At 45.7% G+C, this 20,681-nt stretch overlaps 1 protein-coding gene across 1 annotated transcript in view; it reads right to left on the minus strand.

The window, feature by feature from the left end:
- The window catches only part of LOC138467391 (zinc finger protein 850-like), a 333,056-nt gene that overhangs the window by 174,236 nt on the left and 138,139 nt on the right, over positions 1-20,681 (minus strand). The window contains exon 5 of the mRNA XM_069607344.1: positions 8,112-8,264. Within this exon, the coding sequence (XP_069463445.1) occupies positions 8,112-8,264 (153 nt within the window). The remainder of the gene's footprint in view (positions 1-8,111; positions 8,265-20,681) is intronic.

A 20,681-nucleotide genomic window follows, 5' to 3' on the forward strand; every position in this document is an offset into this window, starting at 1 on the left:
AAGTATTGCCAAGGATAACCTCCTTCAAGCACAAATAAGACAAGAAAAATACTACAACCAGAGTGCGCAGTTACGTACGTTCAAGAAGGGAGACCAAGTACTCGCGTTGGTACCTACCTCAGAAAACAAAATGTTAGCTACCTGGAAGGGACCTTATGAGATTCAAGAAGTTCTGGGTCCATTAACGTACAAGGTGAAACAGCCGAACAGTAAAATTCCCTATCAGACCTATCATGTCAATCTACTTAAAAAGTGGGTATCTCCAGTCCAAACAATCGCCATGATATCTAGGGACATAACAACAGAAGAACATTTTCTGCCGTTAAAAGAGAAAACAGGTTCAGAGGGACTAAATATCAACCCAAACTTATCGCTTGTCCAAAAGGATGAGTTGTCCAAATTAATACAAAGGTTTTCATACATATTCTCCTCCTTACCAGGGAGGACCAACTTGACTAATCATCGCATTGTCACCACACCTGAGGTCATAGTGAGACTAGGACCTTATCAGATACCCGAGTCGAAGATCAGAGCCTTCAACCAAGAGGTACAGGAAATGTTAGATCTGGGAATCATTGAATCATTTCACAGTGAATGGTGCTCCCCTGTAGTCTTGGTTCCGAAGTCGGATGGGAGTGTAAGATTCTGCATGAACTTTCGGAAGTTAAATGAAATTTCTAAGTTCGACGCATACCCAATGCCTAGAATAGAAGATCTGCTCAATAAACTAGGAAAGGCGAAGTTCTTGACCACGATTGACTTAACCAAGGAATACTGGCAAATTCCACTGCTACCCTCGGATAAGGAGAAGACAGCGTTTGCCATGCCTACTGGTTTATATCAATTTACGATGCTACCCGTTGGGTTACATGGGGCACCTGCGACCTTCCAGCGACTGATGAACCATATTATAAAGGGTCATGAACAGTATGTTGGGGCCTATCTCGATGACATCATAGTTTACAGCAACACCTGGACAGAACATCTGCAACATTTGGCGAAAATACTTGAAACCCTGAAACAGGCAGGATTACATATCAATCCCAAGAAAACTCATGTGGCCATGTCTCATACAAAGTATTTAGGATATTATGTGGGTCAAGGGATAATCAGGCCCCAGGAGGAGAAAATCAAGGCTATCAAACAGTTGAAGTTCCCAGAAACACCAAAACAAGTGCAAGCGTTTCTGGGGTTTGTGGGATATTATAGAAGATTTATCCCACATTTTTCTACCTTAGCCACTCCACTCACAGATCTATTGAAGAACATCCCATCAACAAGGAAAGTTTGGAAAACTGTAGAAACATTACAGGCTTTTAACAACTTGAAGGAGGCCCTCACCGAAAGAGCTGTGTTACATTGCCCAGACTTTAGTGGCCCCATTTTACCTTCACACAGATTCCTCAGGTACGAGTCTCGGAGCTGTGCTGTTCCAGGATCAGGGTGAGAAGGAAAGGCCAATACTATTCCTCAGTCGGAAGTTGTTACCTCACGAGATGAGTTATCCAACCATTGAAAAGGAGTGTTTGGCAGTAAAGTGGGCTATTGACGCTCTGAGATACTATTTGCTGGGTCGAGAGTTCACATTAATAACCAATCATGCTCCATTAGTCTGGCTTGCTCGTACCAAAGATTCCAATCAGAGAATACTCAGATGGTTTCTTTCCCTCCAGCCCTTCTCTTTTAGAACAATTCATAAACCTTGGAAATTCTTGGCCCAAGCTGATTACCTGTCTAGAGCAGAGACCCTCCCCGATCGTAAGGGCTTAGTAGAAGGGGTGTGACAATGTGACAGTATATGAACCTTCTTATTTGTTTCTACATGTGGTTATGTACAGTGGGGAACACTATTAAAGCCTGAATACAGAGCCAGGAAGTGATCCCTGTATGGACTTTCCTCTAATCAAGGCTGTGTCTTGGTATCCTAGGAAACGGAAGATGACGAGGAGCAGGAGGTCGAGCCCAACGGTTACAGTTGGGCTTACTGAGGGAGAAGACGGCGAAACGAGAGAAACCTTGAATCCCGAGGTTTTTGGGCCGAGACGGGAAGATAAGTAAAGAAGAGAGTATTATAAACAAGGCGATCGTTGTCGCCAGTCAAAGTTATGTTTTGGTTGCACCGTTGCGCATAATGAAGTTCTTATCTTAAAAGTGGACCGTTGTCCCGATGGTGGATTCACTGTGAGTACTCGTGCTCACGTATAAGGGAGAGGCAGTGAAAATGGAAGAGCGTGTGACTCTGCGTGAGAGGTGAAGAACTGGATGTCGGCTCACGCATGCAGACCGAGCCTAGTGAGCAGGGAGATTAAAGACACAGGCGCGTCACCAGCTGTGCTGAGTGAAGTCGGGCGCCGTTGCGCTCGTTAGCAAAGCCGATCTGAAGGGAAGACCCAGTGACCCCTGTCGTGAACAGATGGCGCTGCTGCGCTTAACTGGGAACTCGTAGTTACGGAAAGCTGCGCCTCGCCGAGGTGAGAGAGGAAGTTGTGGCTGAGAGACGTGATACAAGGGAAGCGTAGTTCACAGAAGGGCAGCGAACCTCCAGACCTACTTTTGTGGGGTGCTATGAATCAGCAGAGACATTAAGAGTACTGAGTGTAAAAGGGGAGGAGATAAATAACAATAAGCCCAGCAGGCTACGACCAAAAGGACCCTATTGCAAAGAAGTGGGAGGCTGACTAGAGTGCAAACGAAGCAAAGCAGGTGTTGAGAAAGGACAAGAAAGTGAGAGAGAGTGAGAGAGAGAGAGAGGGAGAGAGGATGAGGAAAGTTCAGGAAGAACAGAAGGAATCAGGAAGAGGAGGAAAAAAAACCTTAGAGACTGTTCTAGAGGAAAGAGACAGGTCAGAGGAATTGAAGAACTCCTGAAAGAAATAGTGAACAGTAAATAATTAAATAAAGGAAATTCTTACCTGAAAGTAATCCAGCAAACATACACTGAAGGGTCCTGAGAAGATCAGAGAAACGTATCCTTTACCAGTATCTGAAAGAAAGAGTCATTGTTAATAAAAGATTTGGGTTCTCGCTGAAACTCATACAACTACGCATTCGACTCAGAGTCTTATTGTTATTATAATTAATGGAACTGCTACATATCCCTAATATTATTTGGAACTGTGGGGCTTTGATTAGATCAAACACAATAGTCTCTCGATGCCCATCCTGACCCAATAGTGTCATCTCTGCGGTGGAATGAGTTACAGGCCCAGAGGCAATTTCATTTCCATCGACTGTGGTGATGACATCTGAGGTGGTTTTTCGGCAGAGAGGTAGATTCATCCTGGAAGCCAATTCATAGTCCACATAGTTTCCTATGGCCCCGCTATCAATGTATGCCCTTACTGCGATCATACGCGATGGCTGCCCTGGATCTACGAGGACCATTGGTATGATGAAATGCGAGGTCTGAGTATCCTTCTTCAAGTTCGGCAAGCGGACCTCTACGCTTGTCGGGCGTGGTCGTTTCCCGAGTCTGACTCCATATGGCTTTTATCAGCAGCTCCTACCACCTTCTTAAGTGTTTTTACAGGGCAATCCCGTAGAAAATGCACAAAAGTTCCACAATATAGACACAATTGCATTTGCTGTCTCCTTTCTCTTTCCTTCTGGGTTAAGGGTCCTTTAACCCCTCCGATTTGCATGGGTTCTGAAGCATCTGCTCCTTTGGGGTGAGCGTGGGTTTTGACCAACACCCGATTCTCAAACTTGGCTCGATCAGCCTTTCTGTTCTGAAGTCTGTGATCTAACTGGACCACTAAGTCTATATATTCAGCGCAGTCTTGAGGTGGGTTCACGACTTGAGCCAAGACATCATTGAGTTCTCCTCGAACCCCTCGATGAAACAACGTGATTCGTTTTACCTCAGGCCATCCAGTTTCCACCATCAACCTATTAAAGGTTGCGATGTAGGATAGAAGGTCCTTGTTACCCTGTCGTAGGGACAAAAGTTCGTTATCCAGGGCCTGTCCTTGGGAGTGCCGGGCAAATAGTCTTTCCATGCTAGTTTGAAAGCCCTGAAAATCCCGAAGAATTGGGTCATCCTGAGTAACTAGTGGGATTGACCAATCAGCTGCACTGCTGCTGAGATATGACAATACAAAGGCTACCTTGGCTTGATCGTTTGGGAATGCTCCAGGTCTGCATAAAAAGTGCAAGCGGCATTGGTTCATAAACATGGCAAACCTTTTGGGATCTCCGGCAAAGCGTTCGGGTGGAGCTAATGGAATATATCCTGGTAGGTTTGTTTGCACAGGGTTACTCGATAACACGGGATTTCCCCCGGAAACAGGTAGGGGCGCTTGTCCAGCCTGGCTTTGCAATAGTTGCCTAGCAAGGTCATCAGTTCGCTCCTTTGACAAAATCAGTTCTCTCCTAAGAGCATTGGTTTCTTGACGGGCGGAATGCACTTCAGCCCTCAGTTCCCCTAGTAATTGGGCCAATTGGTCAGTCTCTGAGGTATCCATAACGCCCAGGAGGGAATTTGTGGGTAGGCTTCGCGTTCTGTTACGCTCACTTGGCTCCCACAGAGGCGTTGATCTGAACTGAACAACTGCGGTCTCCACCAATGTGACGCGTAGGGCTGAGATGACGGACTGGACTGGCCCACCTGCCCGTAAGAATATTCTTCAGCAAATGGAAAAAGGGGATTAACCACCCGTGGAGTTGAGCGTAAATCACCCCACCCCCGCTGTTCTCCCCACAGATCACCTTTGATGTCCCCTCTTATCGTCTCACCTGATGGTTTGAAAAAATGAGCTCTCCATCCTGCATTGAGCGCAGGGGCGCGTTGATAACCAGTTGCTTCACTGGCTTGAAGGAATTGGTGAGTTCCAGAACAATATTGACTCCGAAAAGTATGTAGTTCGTAAGAATTCACATGTCTGACTTTCACTCTTGTCCGATTCCTTGCAGTTTGCAGCTTGACCCCAGCGAAGAGTTCCTCGTGGTAGATGACGATGTTCAGGTAAGGATTTGGCTTATCCTACACAGTTCGTCAATAAAATAAGGCCAGAATGTAACCTGTTGCTTGCTCGCTTATTCAGGTGTGGAGAGAAAATATGAAGTTCGGGGAATAATGCCTCCGGCGGTAAAAATTAGGTAAGTCTATTGTGGAGAGAAGAGTTCCCCTTGTTTGTCCCTTTGTCTCACCTTGTCCTTTTGTTCCCCTTAGAGGCCAGGGTATGGCGAGGATGCAATAGAGACTGCGCCGACCCTTGAAGAGGAATAGTACCCCCAGCGGTAATCAGGTAAGTCTATGGTGGTAGTTACTATTGCCTCTGTTTATTCCCTTGGCTCACCTTTGCTGTTCTTGTGTTCCCCTTAGGTGCCAGAGTGCGGCGGGAATGTGCAGAAGGATGCGGTGGATCGTGAGGATGCTGTGAAGGCCGGTGAATTCAGCTCGGCTCTGCAGCAGGCGAGGCGGCGTGCGTAAATGCTTCTTTCTTCCTGCTCGAAGGCGCGGTGGATCCAGAATTCAGGTAAGGGTCGAAGGTTTTGCTCTTATTCTAACCTCTTCTCCTTCTGTTCCTCCCTTTTACTAGGAACTGCAGACTCAAGGCGGGTGTGGCAGAAGACTGGATGCAGACACGGTGAGCGTTACGCTGCTGGATGCAGAATAACGCAAAGCGTGTGCTGCTCTTCGGGCGTGGGTTAAATAGCCTCCAAAGTAGTCCCAGGTAAGTATTCCTCCTCAGCCCCACCCGAGTAAAAAATAGTCCCTAGGTAAAATAGTCCCTTCCAAGCCTCATTTGGCTTCGAGCTCTGCAGCATGGTCTGCATCAGGTAAATTCTACTCTATGAGCCTGGCGCCTATGGCACCAGGACTGATTCTCCATATGAGCCTGGCGCCATAGGCATCAGGACTGCACCCAAACAGCCCCTATCAGGGGTTTTTGGGCTTGCTCAAAATAACTTGATGTCTGCTTCTGGGGTTGCTGGACCTGGTCTGGTTCCCCGAGGGTAGGCATTATGACAGACCAGTCCCTCAGAAGTTGGCACAACTTCTGAACCTGTTTTGGGTTTTTTCAAGGGGCCCTTATAAAAGATTCCCTTAGATCTAGAGAGGCCTCCAGAGTTCCTCACCACTTCTCTGTTGGGAGAAGGTTGGGTTTTGGGCCTCTTGGTTGGAGGGGATGGAGATAAGCAAGGTACATGCTTCTCCTTCCTCTTAGATCTACCTTTACCTACTTTAGGAGTTTCCCCTTAAGACTAGGAATTGGGTTGGAGTCTTCAGTGGAAGGTCCAACAGTCTGAAGGTTTTTGGCCTTAGACTTTTGTTTTCTGGTTTTCCACCAGCACTGAGAATTACTAGTTCTCTTAGGCCTAGTTAGGGTTCCAGTTGGTCTATCCACCTCTTCCTCAGAAGCAGGGGGAGTCACAGACTCTATAACTGGGGGAACAATGATGGAGCTTGGTTGGGGCTCCCATTTCCCTAACATGTTAGCCTGAAATTTGCCTGGGTCAGAGGTCAATTTACCAACACCAGGGCTTGTAGTGGGGGTCTCAGTAGCGGTTCCAACAGGCTTAGAGTGGTATCTTAAGGTGGCCTCTCTAGCCAATTTGGTTTGGTTCTGGGTCTCCATACTGGGAGGCCTGGGGGTACTGGATACTACTCCTAGAGTTCTTAGATCATTCCCCAACAGGACTCTCCCAGGCACCTCAGTTTGAACACTGACAGGAATCATCACTGTCATGTTGTTACACTGTATGAGGGCTGGTAGAATTGGAACCATTTGGACAGGGCCTCCAGACACCTTAGTGGGACCTTTGGGTGCCTTAGCAACATCCCAAGGACTGAAAAGCTTTCATCCACTACTGTTCTGCTGGCCCCACAGTCTCGCCTGGCAGGAGTATCCTGACCATTGACAAGAACACTGTCCACATAATAAACTTTAGAGTTTTCTGGTATGGAGTTGTACACACTCCTATTCTGATCACTAACCAGATCCATGGACTCTACTGTTACACTTGCTTGAAGACCCAAAGGTTCTTCAGCAAAGACTTCAAAGTGAGCACTAGCCACTTCCTCCTCCGGAGTGAAGGCTAAGGAGACTATGCTAATCCCTGCAGGTTTACATCTCCTTTGATATGGTCAGTTGCCTTACAGACATAGCATACTCCAAATACTCTCTGAAAGGGTGGCTTGTTCTGACCCCCTTATGGTGGTTGACCAGAAGGTACACTATGCTATTGTGGTTTGCCCTGGGGCTTACCCTGGTTATTTGGTTGTTTGGGGCCCTCTTTAGGTTGGGAGGTATTAGAAGTCTCTTGGTTCCCTTTTGGTGGCTGCTTTCCCTCATCCTTTTTCTGAGTGACCCCTAAATCCTTGTGAGTGGCCCTGTTGGCAACCCACAAGCCAGCAGCCTTAGCTAGCTTCCTGGAATCTAATTCCTTTGAGTCAGCCAAGTGCTGTTTGAGCTCAGGAGAGCAGGCATCATAAATTGACTCCAACATAACAAGATTTCTCATTCCTTCATAAGTGTTCACCTTGTAACCCTTAATCCATCCCTCTAAGTTTTTCAAACTTTCACTCACCCAGGTAGCCCAAGGGGTACCATCATTCTTTTTGAGGGTCCTAAACCTCTTAAGGTACTGGGAAGGGGTCTTCCCAAATCTAGCTATTAAAGCGAGCTTCACACATTCATAATCCTTTCTATCCTCCTCCCCCAACTCCATTACCACATCAGTTGCAAGAGGGGGGAGCCTAGAGAACGACCAGGAAAGTAACTCATTTCCAGTAATGTTATGGAGCCCATGATTATACTCAAACAAACTCAACCAATCCAACACATCCAACTTAGGCTGATACATACCCACAAGCTCTTTAGGCATCCGGTGTCTTTTGGGACTGGAACTCCTAGAGGATCCGGAGAGAGAAGCATTTTCAACAGACAATTTCTTCATCTCTAGCTCATGCTTGAGCTCCATTTCTCTGAGCCTTAGTTCTTGGTGCCTTTGTTCTGTTTGAGCATTAAGTCTCTTAAACTCCAATTCAAGTTTCATTTTCTCTAGTTCAAGACATTGAGGACTATTTGTGGGACCTGGCGAAGGTCCAGTAGGTACAGCTGGCAGAGCAGGTAGAGGCCTAGGGGGGACAACTACATCATCCTCACCCTCCTCTTCTGCTTCTGACTCAAGGTTATCAATACTAGGTTCATTATCAATATCATTGCTGTTATCTACAGTTGCTGGAGTGGTAGGTTCCTCTGAACCACCATCCAGACTTTGGTTTGCTAACAACCTTTCTATTAGCTCCATTTTCTTGCCTTTAGTCAAGGGATTCTTAAGCTTACAGAGAACTCTTAAACAATCAGCAGTTTTTGTAGCAAGGGACTCTTGACTATAACTTTCCATAGTTGACAGGTTAGAAAAGAACTTTTTTAGTGCTAAGCTTTGTGGTTAGTTGCACTAAGGTATCTATAAGCACACTAAAATGTATACTCAATACAAATCCCACCGCTGTACACCAGTGTTAGGCAGAAATCTGTGCGGTTCCCTTAGGGACCACTGCAAAAGGCTTAAGACTACAGGTGTTGGCAGTAAACCCAATTGGTAGCAGTCTCTACCACCAAGATTTACCTGGTAGCTGTGGCTGAGCAGCCAGACTTCTTTCAAGAAGAGTTAGACAGTATATAGAGTATACAAGATATGTACCAAAATACAGTAGCACAAGCAAACACTGACCAGAGATTTGGTATCAAAGTATATAATTATTTATTTAAAGACACACTTAGAAACACTCCAGCACTATTATTATAAGCAAGTTCAAAACACAGTCACTATTAATATATATACATCCCTTATTCCTTATTAGACAAGTCTTAGTTAACACCACTTATTTCCAGACAGAGGTGAGCGCTTAACTAAAGATGGCACTCCAATAAGTTATCAAAAAAAGGTGGGAAAAGGCAGAAATTAGAAAAGCACACAACACAATACTTTAGAAGCACCCAGCAAGGCAGGAAAGTCAAAGTCTACTTGTGAGCAAAATGTTCAGAGGCCAGGCTCCCTCTTAGAGAGAGTAGAACACCAATGCGCCCAAGATCACACAGTTTAAAAGGCTTGAAAAGTCTTGCAGAGAGTTCAAAAAGGAATTAGCTCAGAAAAGTTCAGTTAGCCAGCCTAGGCCCAACCCAAGTGGTAAGGTGAGGATTTAAGAGACACCCCACACAGACCGTTGTGAGGGAGGCCAGGCGGACACAGTACCTTGAAAGTGGAGAGAATCCTCCAGCGGGGGCAGTTGTTCCTGGCAGCAGATGCAAGTCACGGCGTCGTCCAGAGGAAGAGAAGATCTCGATGTGAAGGAAAGCTGAAGGTCGTTGCACTGCCAGGGAAGAAACCAGCCACGGAGTTCTCCGGTTAAAAGGTACTACCCTTTTATTCGCGGTAGTGGCAAAACGTGGTATCCCGGTTGCCGGGGTGCTTGGCACAGGCAAGGCGGCCACGAGATGATCCGGGAAGGCGAAAAGGCGAGCAAACTGGTTATCACCACCAGTCAAAGGGATGAAGATCTCCTCTGTCGTTGGAAGAAGTGGTGAGGCGGTTCAGCAGGGCTCCACCGGTGGTGTCATTGTTGCAGGTCGGCTCAGCTTCTCCCTCTTCAGATTCTTTGGTCCTGTGCCGACGTCGAAAGTTCCAGTCCCCAAAGCCCTGCTTTTATGCAGAAAACCCCCATTCATCAGTCCTAGCTGTCACTCAAACATGCTAAGTGGTGAGCCGGGCGGCTCACCACTGGGCTAATCACACAAGAGTGCGACTTAGGTTGCCGAGGCAACTCAGTCCAGGGTGCCTAAACCCCCCTCCCACACATCCTGTAGACCCAGACAGAGTGGCACCACTTTTGGAGGCTTCTGTGTAGAATCCCGCCAAAAAGTGGAACAAAGGGCTCGACTTGGGTTGGAGTTACAGAGACGAACACAAACGCCATTTTAAAACCGAGTTCTGGCAAAAAGACCCAACCGGGAAATAAATATTAAATAAATAACCCAGCGGTATCTTTAACATTGCACCAAAAAGTGGTGCGTTTAAAATGAATGGGAAAATCCCATAGTAAATATTCTTAAGGAATATTTTGCGTGGTAACCACTGCCACCAGCCAGAAACTCGATGAGGGGGGACTGCACAGTGCCCCCTCGAAAAAACGCAATCTAATTACCCCTACCAGTATTTCCACAATATGATGGTTTGTACTGGTTCTGTTCCCAATTTAAGACTAGTAAAGTCAATGTTGACTTTACATGCCCTGGGAGACAGTAGTCAGTCCCAGGGTATGGAGTCTATACTGGGGGGTCACTATGACACCCCTGTGTCACTGCACTGAGGGTGCTGTGTAACACACTTACCAAAAACCACATGAAACCCTATGGAGTAAAAGACCATAGCCCATAAAACACATTACAAAGTCAAAGGATATCTCAAATTATGTCTAAGAGTGGGAGAAAAAGACTCTTAGCAGGAGAAAAAAATAAACCCCACAAATCCAGCAAAGCTGCTGGGGGACTCACTAGGTTTGGGAAATTAGCCTTAACAGAGAATTCTCCCTAACACCACTCCCACAGCTCTTCTGCATCCTCCAACACCACTCCCACAGCTCTTCTGCATCCTCCAACACCACTCCCACAGCTCTTCTGCATCCTCCAACACCACTCCCACAGCTCTTCTGCATCCTCCACCCCCACACAATCCAAGCGCTTCCTCCAACCTCACCACCGCATAACTCATTGTATTACCCATGCACTGCCTCTAACATCATCACTCCTGCACCTCTTCTGCATCCTCAACCCCCACACAATCCATGCGCTGCTTCCAACTTCATCCCCATACAATCCATGCCCTGCCTCCAAACTCACCCCCACGTTATCCATGCACTGCCTCTAACATCGTCACCCCGTTACCCATGCTCTTTTTTTATTTGCATATGGTTTATTGAAGACAAACCTTTACAAAACAGAATATGAACATAGGTTAAAATCACATAATTTTTACATTTTTGTCATTCGCAAAACATTTCTTGCCCTGGAAACAATATATTTGTCATGCACCCCCATGTGTGAAGACTCTCTGATCGAATCTCTCATTGGAAGTTTACTCGGGCTGCTTCCCAACACAAGATGGCACCCGCATGTTTCAGTCGCGTGTTGACGTCAAAATGCATACGAACGTCCTCTCATTCAGACACCCGGAAATAAATAGTCACCAGCCTGGGAGTCGGTGTGTTGACCCTTGATGTGGGGAATGGAAACTTGACCTTAGAATTCTGCGAGGCGGCGGTGAACGCTGGCCTGGGGTAGTCGGGAAGTGTGGAAGAGAGTCATGGAGGGATGCCTCTGTTGTGGCAGGAACAGACGAGCTGGGGTGTGTGTGATATTTGAGAGGTGGACTGACTAGGCGACTGGACGGTTCAGATGGGGCATGTGAGTGGAGCTTGAAGGGCTCAGCAGAGGTCGGGTTGGATTCTCGTTTTTGATGATGGAGGACTGTGGTTCTAGTGATTCTGTTTCTGGGTGGCAGTCGGTTCCTGCTAGGAAGAGGGGTAAGGCATGGGATGTGTCTAGGAGCCAGTGTCCTGTGGATCGGGTGGGGGTTGTTAATGGTGTCACTCTGCCTTCAAGGTTCTCTGTATTGGAGTAGGAGGAGGCAGAGCCTCTCTGTCCTGAGGTGGTGGGAGTTTAGTTTAGTTTCTTTATTTATACCGTGCGCTGAACCCTGAGACTGGGGGTGGTCTGAGGCGTGGTAAACAAAAAGTGCACACAACAATCTCTGAAATGCAAATACAGGATAGTGATACAGTTGTGTCACGTAGTTCGACACGGGGTGTGACACAGGGTGTGTTTCGGCCAAAGAAAGTGGCTTGGTTGGAGCCTGTCTTTGTGCTGGCCTTCGTCAGGAAAGGGCACCGGTGGCAGTGCTGTCCGTGATGTCTGTGGGTGAAACAGAACTGTTAGGATCTCGGGTGGTTGTTCATAAAGTACTAAAGGTATTAAATATGGGCCAATTAGTGCCCGGGTGATACACCACATGGTGTATCTAAAAGACAGCTTACCTACTGCTGGAGTAGCAGAGAGGTGCTGTCGGGAAATCCAAAATTAATTGCAATGACCCGTGCACTTTGATCACAATGATCTTTGGCACTAATTGGCCCGTATTTAATACCTTTAGTACTTTATGAACAACCACCCGAGATCCTAACAGTTCTGTTTCACCCACAGACATCACGGACAGCAACGCCACCGGTGCCCTTTCCTGACGAAGGCCAGCACAAAGACAGGCTCCAACCAAGCCACTTTCTTTGGCCGAAACACACCCTGTGTCACACCCCGTGTCGAACTACGTGACACAACTGTATCATTACCCTTTATTTGTCATGTTCAAAGATTGTTGTGTGCACTTTTTGTTTACCATGCCTCAGACCACCCCCAGTCTCAGGCTCGTGTTTTTCCTGTACCAGTGGGTTCTTATACCCCCTCGATCTGTAAGGAAACATGTATCCCAATGTAGTCTTGACCTCTACACTCCAGAGGCCGACACCTATTTGTGCTACTACTGTATAACTAACTTTGTCCGTTTGTTGATTTCAACCATCTTTCGTGCTTATCGGAAGAAATGTAAAGTACATTGTTGAACCACTGACTACTTCCTGTGTGAGTACATAATAAACACACACACACAGCACTTTTGTGTCTCTGTTTTGGGTCTCCTCATCCTTATTATTTGTTTAAAATACGTATACCCACCTGGGTAAATCGGGACCTCGCCAGGTGCCCTATGATTTATATTTTATTTCATAGGGCCTGATGCAGCATGACAAAACATTAAAGTTCCTCTCTTCTCAGGATTTTCACTTGTACAACTTCTCTGGCGATTTACTGTTCAACCCGAGCAACCCTTCGTCGGGGTCGGACCCATTTGAACACAAAATCTTCAATTGGTCTCCCTCTGCTGGGCTCGGACCAAATGCATGTACTTTTCCAAGCATTCTCTACTGCAACAAAATCAAAGACTTTCGACTGTGCATGGAATTTTGCTTGACCTGTCGCAGGACCACTTCAATTCACATGTATTAGTTCCTTTTCAATTGATCTCCCTCCACAGGGCTTGGACCAAATGTATCTTCTTTTGTTACTTCTCAGCTGGATACCTGACAGAGACCTTCGATTGAGCACCCACGAGGGTCCGGATCAATCTGTCAAAGGTATTGTAGCTTGTTTTGAAGTTCAATCACTCATCAGCAGTTCAATTTCACTTTTGTCTCTTGTCGCATGCTTTTTAACAATGTTTGTTCCAGAGCTCACCATACAATGTTGCTGCTTGCAACCTTGGCTTCAACACAGACCGGTCTTGTATCAGTCTCCCCAACTCACCGGCTGTGTTGATTCACTGACACTGCTTTGTTCTTGGAGCCAAGGACAGTACCACAGAGGCTGGTGTTTCTCCCCGCCTTGATTATTGACGCAGGAGGGCTCCGGGTTTCTCCGACATACAATGCAGGATTCTTCAGCCTGGTTGACTGGTCTTAAACTTTCTATTCTCGAGGTCTCGGGAAAGTAACGGTTCATTGTCGAAAAGGTCAAAGGGATTTACTTCCTTGCAATCCCCTTCGGATTTGCAGTCTTTCCCCTCTTGCTAAGCTGCCCTCTCAATATTGCTGTTTCCTCATATGCTTTGCCTCGCTCAGAGTGTGCTCTCGTGCTCTGCCTTTTATCCATGTGGGGAAGTGTAATGGAAGTCAAGTGTGTAAGATGGTCAGTAATTGCCTGACCTCACTTGACCACTGTATTGGGACACGTCAGGTATATGGCTCAGGTGTTAGTTCATTTTCTCTCATAGCGGGCTGTCCGTGAGAAATGTTATTGTTGTAAAAGAGAGGAGGGGTAGAGTTCCTAAATATCCTATCTGATAGGATGGGGTAAAGGTGTTACAAGAAAGGGGATACTGTGTCTCACCATTTGGTGTCCCACTCCCACTTCCCGAACACCCCTCACCCAGGTGATCCTCCCACATTGGTCCACCCCCAGGAACTGGATCCAAAAGCGATGGCCTTGTCCAGGTCACCTGGATGACAGGTCACAGGGGACAAGTGGGTGAGGCACTTTCTGGTTGTAACAGTGTGTTGTGTTCTGTTCCCTCCGAGGGCATACGTTGTAGGTTCCGGCTTGACGCATGCCGGCTTGTTTCATGTAAGTACACTCCTTGTTTGTGCCCTAGGGTCCAGACACATGAGCCACTCTTGATGTCCCCCTTCCATGTGCTTTCAGGATGTGGTGCCTGTAAAAGTAACTTACACAGAGGCATTGAGCTTCCCATATATCTGTTGGTAGTGTGAGAAACTCAGGACTGAAACTCTGGGCTAGGATAACAAGGACTGGACTGTAGTATGTAAAAACACAAAGGTCCAAAAAGCTGTAGAAAGTGATTCTAACCTATATCATGGATTTAATCCAATTCATATTTACATTTGGTATCTCAGATATCCATACTTAATTTCCCTCGGGAACTGAAAAATAATCAAAAGAAGTAAATGAAAGGGAAAAGGAGCCTTATATTTCCCCATTTATTCAGATACAAAATTACAAGGAGTGAAAAAAGCTTTGAAAACACAATGTTAGTGGTTTGAAAAAACAAAATCAATTATGTAATGAAAAAAGGGATAAAAGGTCAAGCACTCTTAAATTCAGAAAATGCATGTGCAGAGAGTAAACGATAAATGAACAGCAAACAGTAAAAAAGAATCATACATGCATATGCGATACAACCTGTGCAAAAACGTCACAAGCTCAACAAATAATGAAAAAACCAAGTCATAAATGAATTTATAACACAGCCTGTGCTCAAACGTCACAAGCTTAATTTGCAATACTGTGAAAAGTTAAGTTCCATTTCATATTGCAATTTGGCGAGTTTGCAGGTCTGCCTACATAGAGAGCAACAATTACTGCTGTCTTCAAGGTCTGAGATGCAATAGCCCAAGAAAAAGGCTCAAAGTTCCATCTAGCATCGACTTGATTACGTTTCGGCGTGCCACCTGTGAGGGCAAGATGTCAAAAACGCCTTCCTCGGGGCAAATTTGGAGTAGTAATCAAAGATAATTGGAAGCAGACAAAAAATGAGATTCTATAAATGGGGGAATTGAATTGGTATGAACTTCTTTTTAATTATATTCAGTTAGTAGGGAAGCTTAACATATCGGTAGATTAAATTATTCAGTTAGCAGGGAAGCTTAACATATCGCTAAATTAAATAGGTGTGACTACTTATTTAAAGTGTCCTGAAAAAACCTTACCTAACTGGATGGTAGGGAGAATCCTGGAACAAATTTTATTGACAGGAACCCACGTCGTAGCCATCAAATGTTTCACAGCAGGGTGGAGAGTCATAGCCAGTAAGTATTCAACTGTGACATCTGTGGATGTACAAGGTGATCCTAATTTTTACACACAATCCATCCATTTGGCAAATGTTTAAATTCTTACATAAAAGCAAAGATTTAACAGTGCATACCTGGTATCCACTGATGTGGTGTGTCCATAATTAGGTAATGTCCCGAGATCACAGTGTGTCCATGTGTCGCCAAACTCGTTGATAAATGTATGCTACAAAGCAATGTTCAGCTTAATTGGATGAATAAAGTGGCCTGTTGTTAGGGAATTGGCATGTATTGCATGATATGCTGAACTATATCAATGCAAGTATGAATATTGTGATTTCTTACTTGTCACAAATATGCCCGTTCCCATGAATGAACTGGCCACGCGTAAGTTCTCCAGTTGATTTGATCTTTGGCGCTCACAAGGTCAAACGCTGCGTTGTCCAGAAATGAATTCTGACTGACAGCATCTAGTGTAATGATGTGTAACCTAAAACATGAATGGAGCGCTTATGAAACAATTGCTGCAGACGAAATAATGGACCTTTAGAATTAGGAGTCGAATGCAGATCGAGACACATTAAAATTCTTAATCAAATTTATTGGACGCCTCAAAGAATGTATAAAAGAGGGATGTTCGTAGCACTCAAGGGAGCCCTTATCAATGCTAGATCCCTCACAGCACACGCCCTTGACATCGCTGACCTCATCACGGTCCAGAACCTGGACTTCCTAGCTATTACCGAAACTTGGTTACATGACGCCTCTGGTCCTCTCCTCGCTCTATCCCTACCCAAGGGTTATACCATCATCAGAAACGACCGCCACTCCAACTTGTCGAAAGGTGGTGGAGTCGCCTTTATTCACAGCAACAAAATCGTTATGAGAGCAGCTCCCCTCATACAATTTAGTTCTGCAGAATCTCTCTCAGTGAAACTATCACTCTCTCCTACCAATACAGCAACACTCCACCTTATATACTGACCTCCAGGCCCATTAGGTTCATTCACAGATGAGGTTGCATCCACCCTGTCGACTAACACCAAGCCCAACTCTCAGATACTGCTTCTAGGAGACCTTAACCTAGGTCTCTCAGATCCCAATGACCACATGGCTACTGAAGTAGACACCACCCTCTCCAACCTAGGCTTCCAGCAGCGTATTCGTGATCCCACACACATCAAAGGAAGAATGCTCGACTGGCTAGCCGACCTTAACTGTAACACCAATGTCACTTCTAATGATGCATGCGTCTGGTCGGACCATCATGTTATTACCTTCCTCATTCCAGCCACCAACCCCCAACCCATACCTACCATAGCCCCCGCTATACCTACCAGAAACAAAAAAGATATCACCAGGGAGAAACTGCTTCCTCTTATCCTCCCTTGCTTGAACACCTTTGCTGCACAGCAGAAGGATAAGGACCCCACTGTCCTAGTAGACATTTATAACAGCCTAATGACCAATGCCATTGAGAGCTTAGCTCCTTTAAAAATCCGTAAAGCTAAACAACAGTCCCACCTGAACACTTGGTTCACCCCGCAGCTCAACGCGATGCGTAAAGAAAAGCGCAAAGCTGAAGCCCTTTGGAAAAGCCATCCCAGTGCTGCTAACAAAGCCTCCCTTCTAATCACCTCTCTTAATTACAAGGAGGCCATATTACAAGCCAAAAAGGAGACATACAACACACGAATATGCCAGGCAGAATCGAACACCAGGGAATTATTCAAAATCCTTAAAGAGCTAGAATCTCCCTCCCCTGCACCGGACACGTGCACTAAGGACAGCACCTGGTGCAACAACATACAAAATGCCCTTCTTAACAAAATATCCACCTTACAAGCCAAAATCAACGCCAAACAAAACACCCTCCACACCCCTTCATTTAGCAATACCAGGCCACCCAAAATAACAACCCTCGACTCCCCGGTGCCGTTTAGCTTCACACCACTCACTGTTCTGGAGGTTGAAAAAATCATCCGCAATCTAAAACCCTCAAATTGCCAAGGGGACACCTGTCCAGCCCCAATCATTAAGGAGTCGGCTCATGACCTCGCTCCTTTTATAACCTCTTTCATCAATGCCTCCTTTCAATCAGGAGTGGTCCCCAATAACCTAAAGGATGCTTGGGTTATCCCTCTCCTAAAAAAACCCACCTTAGACCCGGAGGTTCCAACCAATTATAGACCCATCACAACGGTCCCTTTTCTGCTAAAGATCTTAGATAGAACAGCCTATCTTCAGATACAGAACTATCTGGAATCAAACAACCTACTAGGCATGAGACAATCCGGCTTCAGACCGAAGCATGGTACGGAGACAGCCCTCCTTGATCTCAAGACCCAAATCGAGGATATCAAAGACAAAGGTAAACTAGCCTTGCTACTACTACTAGACTTATCTGCTGCCTTTGATCTGGTTAATCACCAAATCCTCTGTCACCACCTGAAAACTGCAGCTCACTTCTCTGACATGGCCACAAACTGGATTCAATCCTTCCTGGCAAACAGACAGATGAGGGTATTCTCGCCCACCTCTGCGGCTGACCCTGCACCAGTCCCGTGTGGAGTCCCCCAAGGATCGTGCATTTCCCCCACCCTTTATAATGTATTCACTAAACCCTTATTCGATGTGCTTGATTACCTGGGTGTTACCTACACAAATTATGCGGATGACACCCAGATACTCATCCCCATCACGGGTGATTACACTTTAGACTCAAAAGCCTTGAACGATGTCTACCATGTCATTCAAACTTGGATGGCCCAACATGAGCTTTGTCTCAATGATGACAAGACAGAGCTCCTCATCCTAGGTACTCAGCAAAGACTAAACAAACTGAACCCTATGTTTAGTTCCTTTAACATTGATGGAAACATAACTAAAGTTTCTAAAGACACAAAAACACTTGGAATCTACCTTGACTCCACCCTCTCCCTTCACAGACAAACCAATGCAGTTGCGGCCGCCGCCGCCTATACCTGCAAGTTGATCACAGCCTGTCGTCCTCTCCTCTCCTCGCATAACTGCACTACCCTGGCTAGGACCCTGGTCATGTCTAAACTTGACTATTGCAATGCATTGTACCAGGGCACTAACCAGTGTAACCTAGACAAGCTCCAAATTATACAAAATAACGCCATCAGGGCAGCCCTCAATATCCCCAGATCTGCACACATCTCGGATACCAGGAAGAACCTTCACTGGTTGTCAGTCACCCAAAGGATCTCACTAAAATCGCTTGCCCTTACCTACAAATGCCTGAACAATCTGGCCCCCACGTATCTCTCCTCACGATTCACGATGTACACTCCAGTCCGATCACTTAGATCTACCCTGAATCAGAGCCTAACGATACCCAGATACAAGCTCCAAACAGCCGGTGGGTCTAGCTTCCCAGTCCTGGCAGCCAAACTGTGGAATACTGTCCCCTTGACTATCAGAAACCTCCCCTCCTTCAACCTTTTCAAACACAAAGCCAAATGTTGGCTCGCCTCCTCCAATGCCTAAGATTCTTACTAAAACGTGCTGCAATAACATCAGTAAGGATGCATTACTTGACTTTCCATGTACCACCTACACATGTCTATTTCTATGCCTTACTTATTGTTGATATATCATCATTGTATGCAACGTATGTAACCATTGCCTTAAGAAATGCGCCCGGTAGCCTCCGGGCCTGGTCTGCGCTATACAAATAAAATAAATACAAATAAATACAACTAAATGTTGGAGAGTGCAGAATGTTGGAGATGTTCATGTGAAATCGGTACGCTGGAACATGAACTATGGGATTGTAGACTGGTGAGGCTGTTCTGGGGTGAGATTGGACGTATATGTGATGAAGTGATTGTTGGTCTCACGGTCTTGGATTTTAGTGTGATCATATTGGGGAGTGATGAGTCTTTGGATGATCTCACTCGGAGTGAGAAGAAGTGGTTGTTCAGATGGGCAATGACTGGTAAAAGAATTATCTTGAAGAACTGGAAGAATGCTTTGACATTGAATATTGAGACGTGGTTGTCTGAGATGAATGAATTGGCAAATATGGAGAGAGTGATGTATAGGAGACTTGGTAAATTGACTTTGTTTGAGAAAATATGGGGTAGATTTTTGCAGCTATTTTAACTTGGCATTGTAGTTGTTGGGTGGGGGGTAATTGAGAGATGTATTTGATTTGTTGGGGGGTTTACGGTGTTGTATATCTCACTCTGTACATAGAAATGTGTAAAATGCTGTTCTTTTCTTGTGTAATTTGCCATGTTTTATTTCTTATACACTGATTGTCTTGGGTTTTGTAACAGATGTTGTGTAAATAAAGTTAAAAAAAAGAAGTCGAATGCAAACATAAAGGGGTAGCTATGCGATGTTCATCAGTTTAGTGAGGTGCTCGTCCCAAGATGTAATGAATATGAAGAAATGAAACATAAATCGTGTTATCAAATGCTACAAAGAATTAATGAGCATTTGAAGTAGGAAACGAATGCGGGCAGAAAAAAAGGGGGGGAGGGGCTGTGCAATACATATTAATTGTATGAACTGTTCCGACAGAGTTACAGTCAGTAGTCAAAATCGAGGTGAAGAAAGGTACATGCATATCATGTATTCTTACCAGTGGCTAACGCCCGCACTTCTCCAGGAAAGTTTGCGGAATGAAGCCGGGGACCGGACCGGAAAACAGCTTTTTTGTAAAAAAGGCGTGCTGAGATTGGACCAGAGTGACCAGCCCTTGATTGGTTGTCATGGTAGCATGCTAACTGCAGGGTGAAAGTGCTTCTTGTTAATGAAGCCGATTGGACAAGCTGGACAAGCTGGACAAGCCCCCTGGAGCACATAGCCGGGCTCGAACTGAAGGAGTTAAAGGGCTAACAAGCAACCAGGCAAAAAGTCCATTATAAGTGTTGGTGATATTGATACATGCGCAGAGGCATAGACCGGGTAGGGCCTGAGCGGGCAAGGACCACCTAAAATCTGTAAAGGCCCACTCAGGAGCGCTGTGTGGTCATTTACAGATGTTAATGTCACTGCGATGGGCCCAACTACATTAGCTTCAGGCCCCACCTGTTAGACAATCCTGTCTACGCCTCTGTACATATGTGACAGTAAATGGCAAAAAACGGCAAAGTTCATTTAGAATAATTTGGAAACAGCATGCATAGTCATCAGGGTGAAATGCTTCTTGTGTTGTGAAGCCGATTGCAAACACGAGGCACAGGGTCCCCTGCTACGCACGGCCGTGCGCAAACTCAGTAAATTTGTAAAAATAACGAGCGGATCGCAAGATCGGATGAATCAGTAGACAATGTTGATGTTGGCA

This window comes from Ambystoma mexicanum, chromosome 4q (assembly GCF_040938575.1).
Source record: "Ambystoma mexicanum isolate Mex_15411 chromosome 4q, UKY_AmexF1_1, whole genome shotgun sequence".
In the NCBI taxonomy this organism is placed as follows: Eukaryota; Metazoa; Chordata; class Amphibia; order Caudata; family Ambystomatidae; genus Ambystoma; species Ambystoma mexicanum.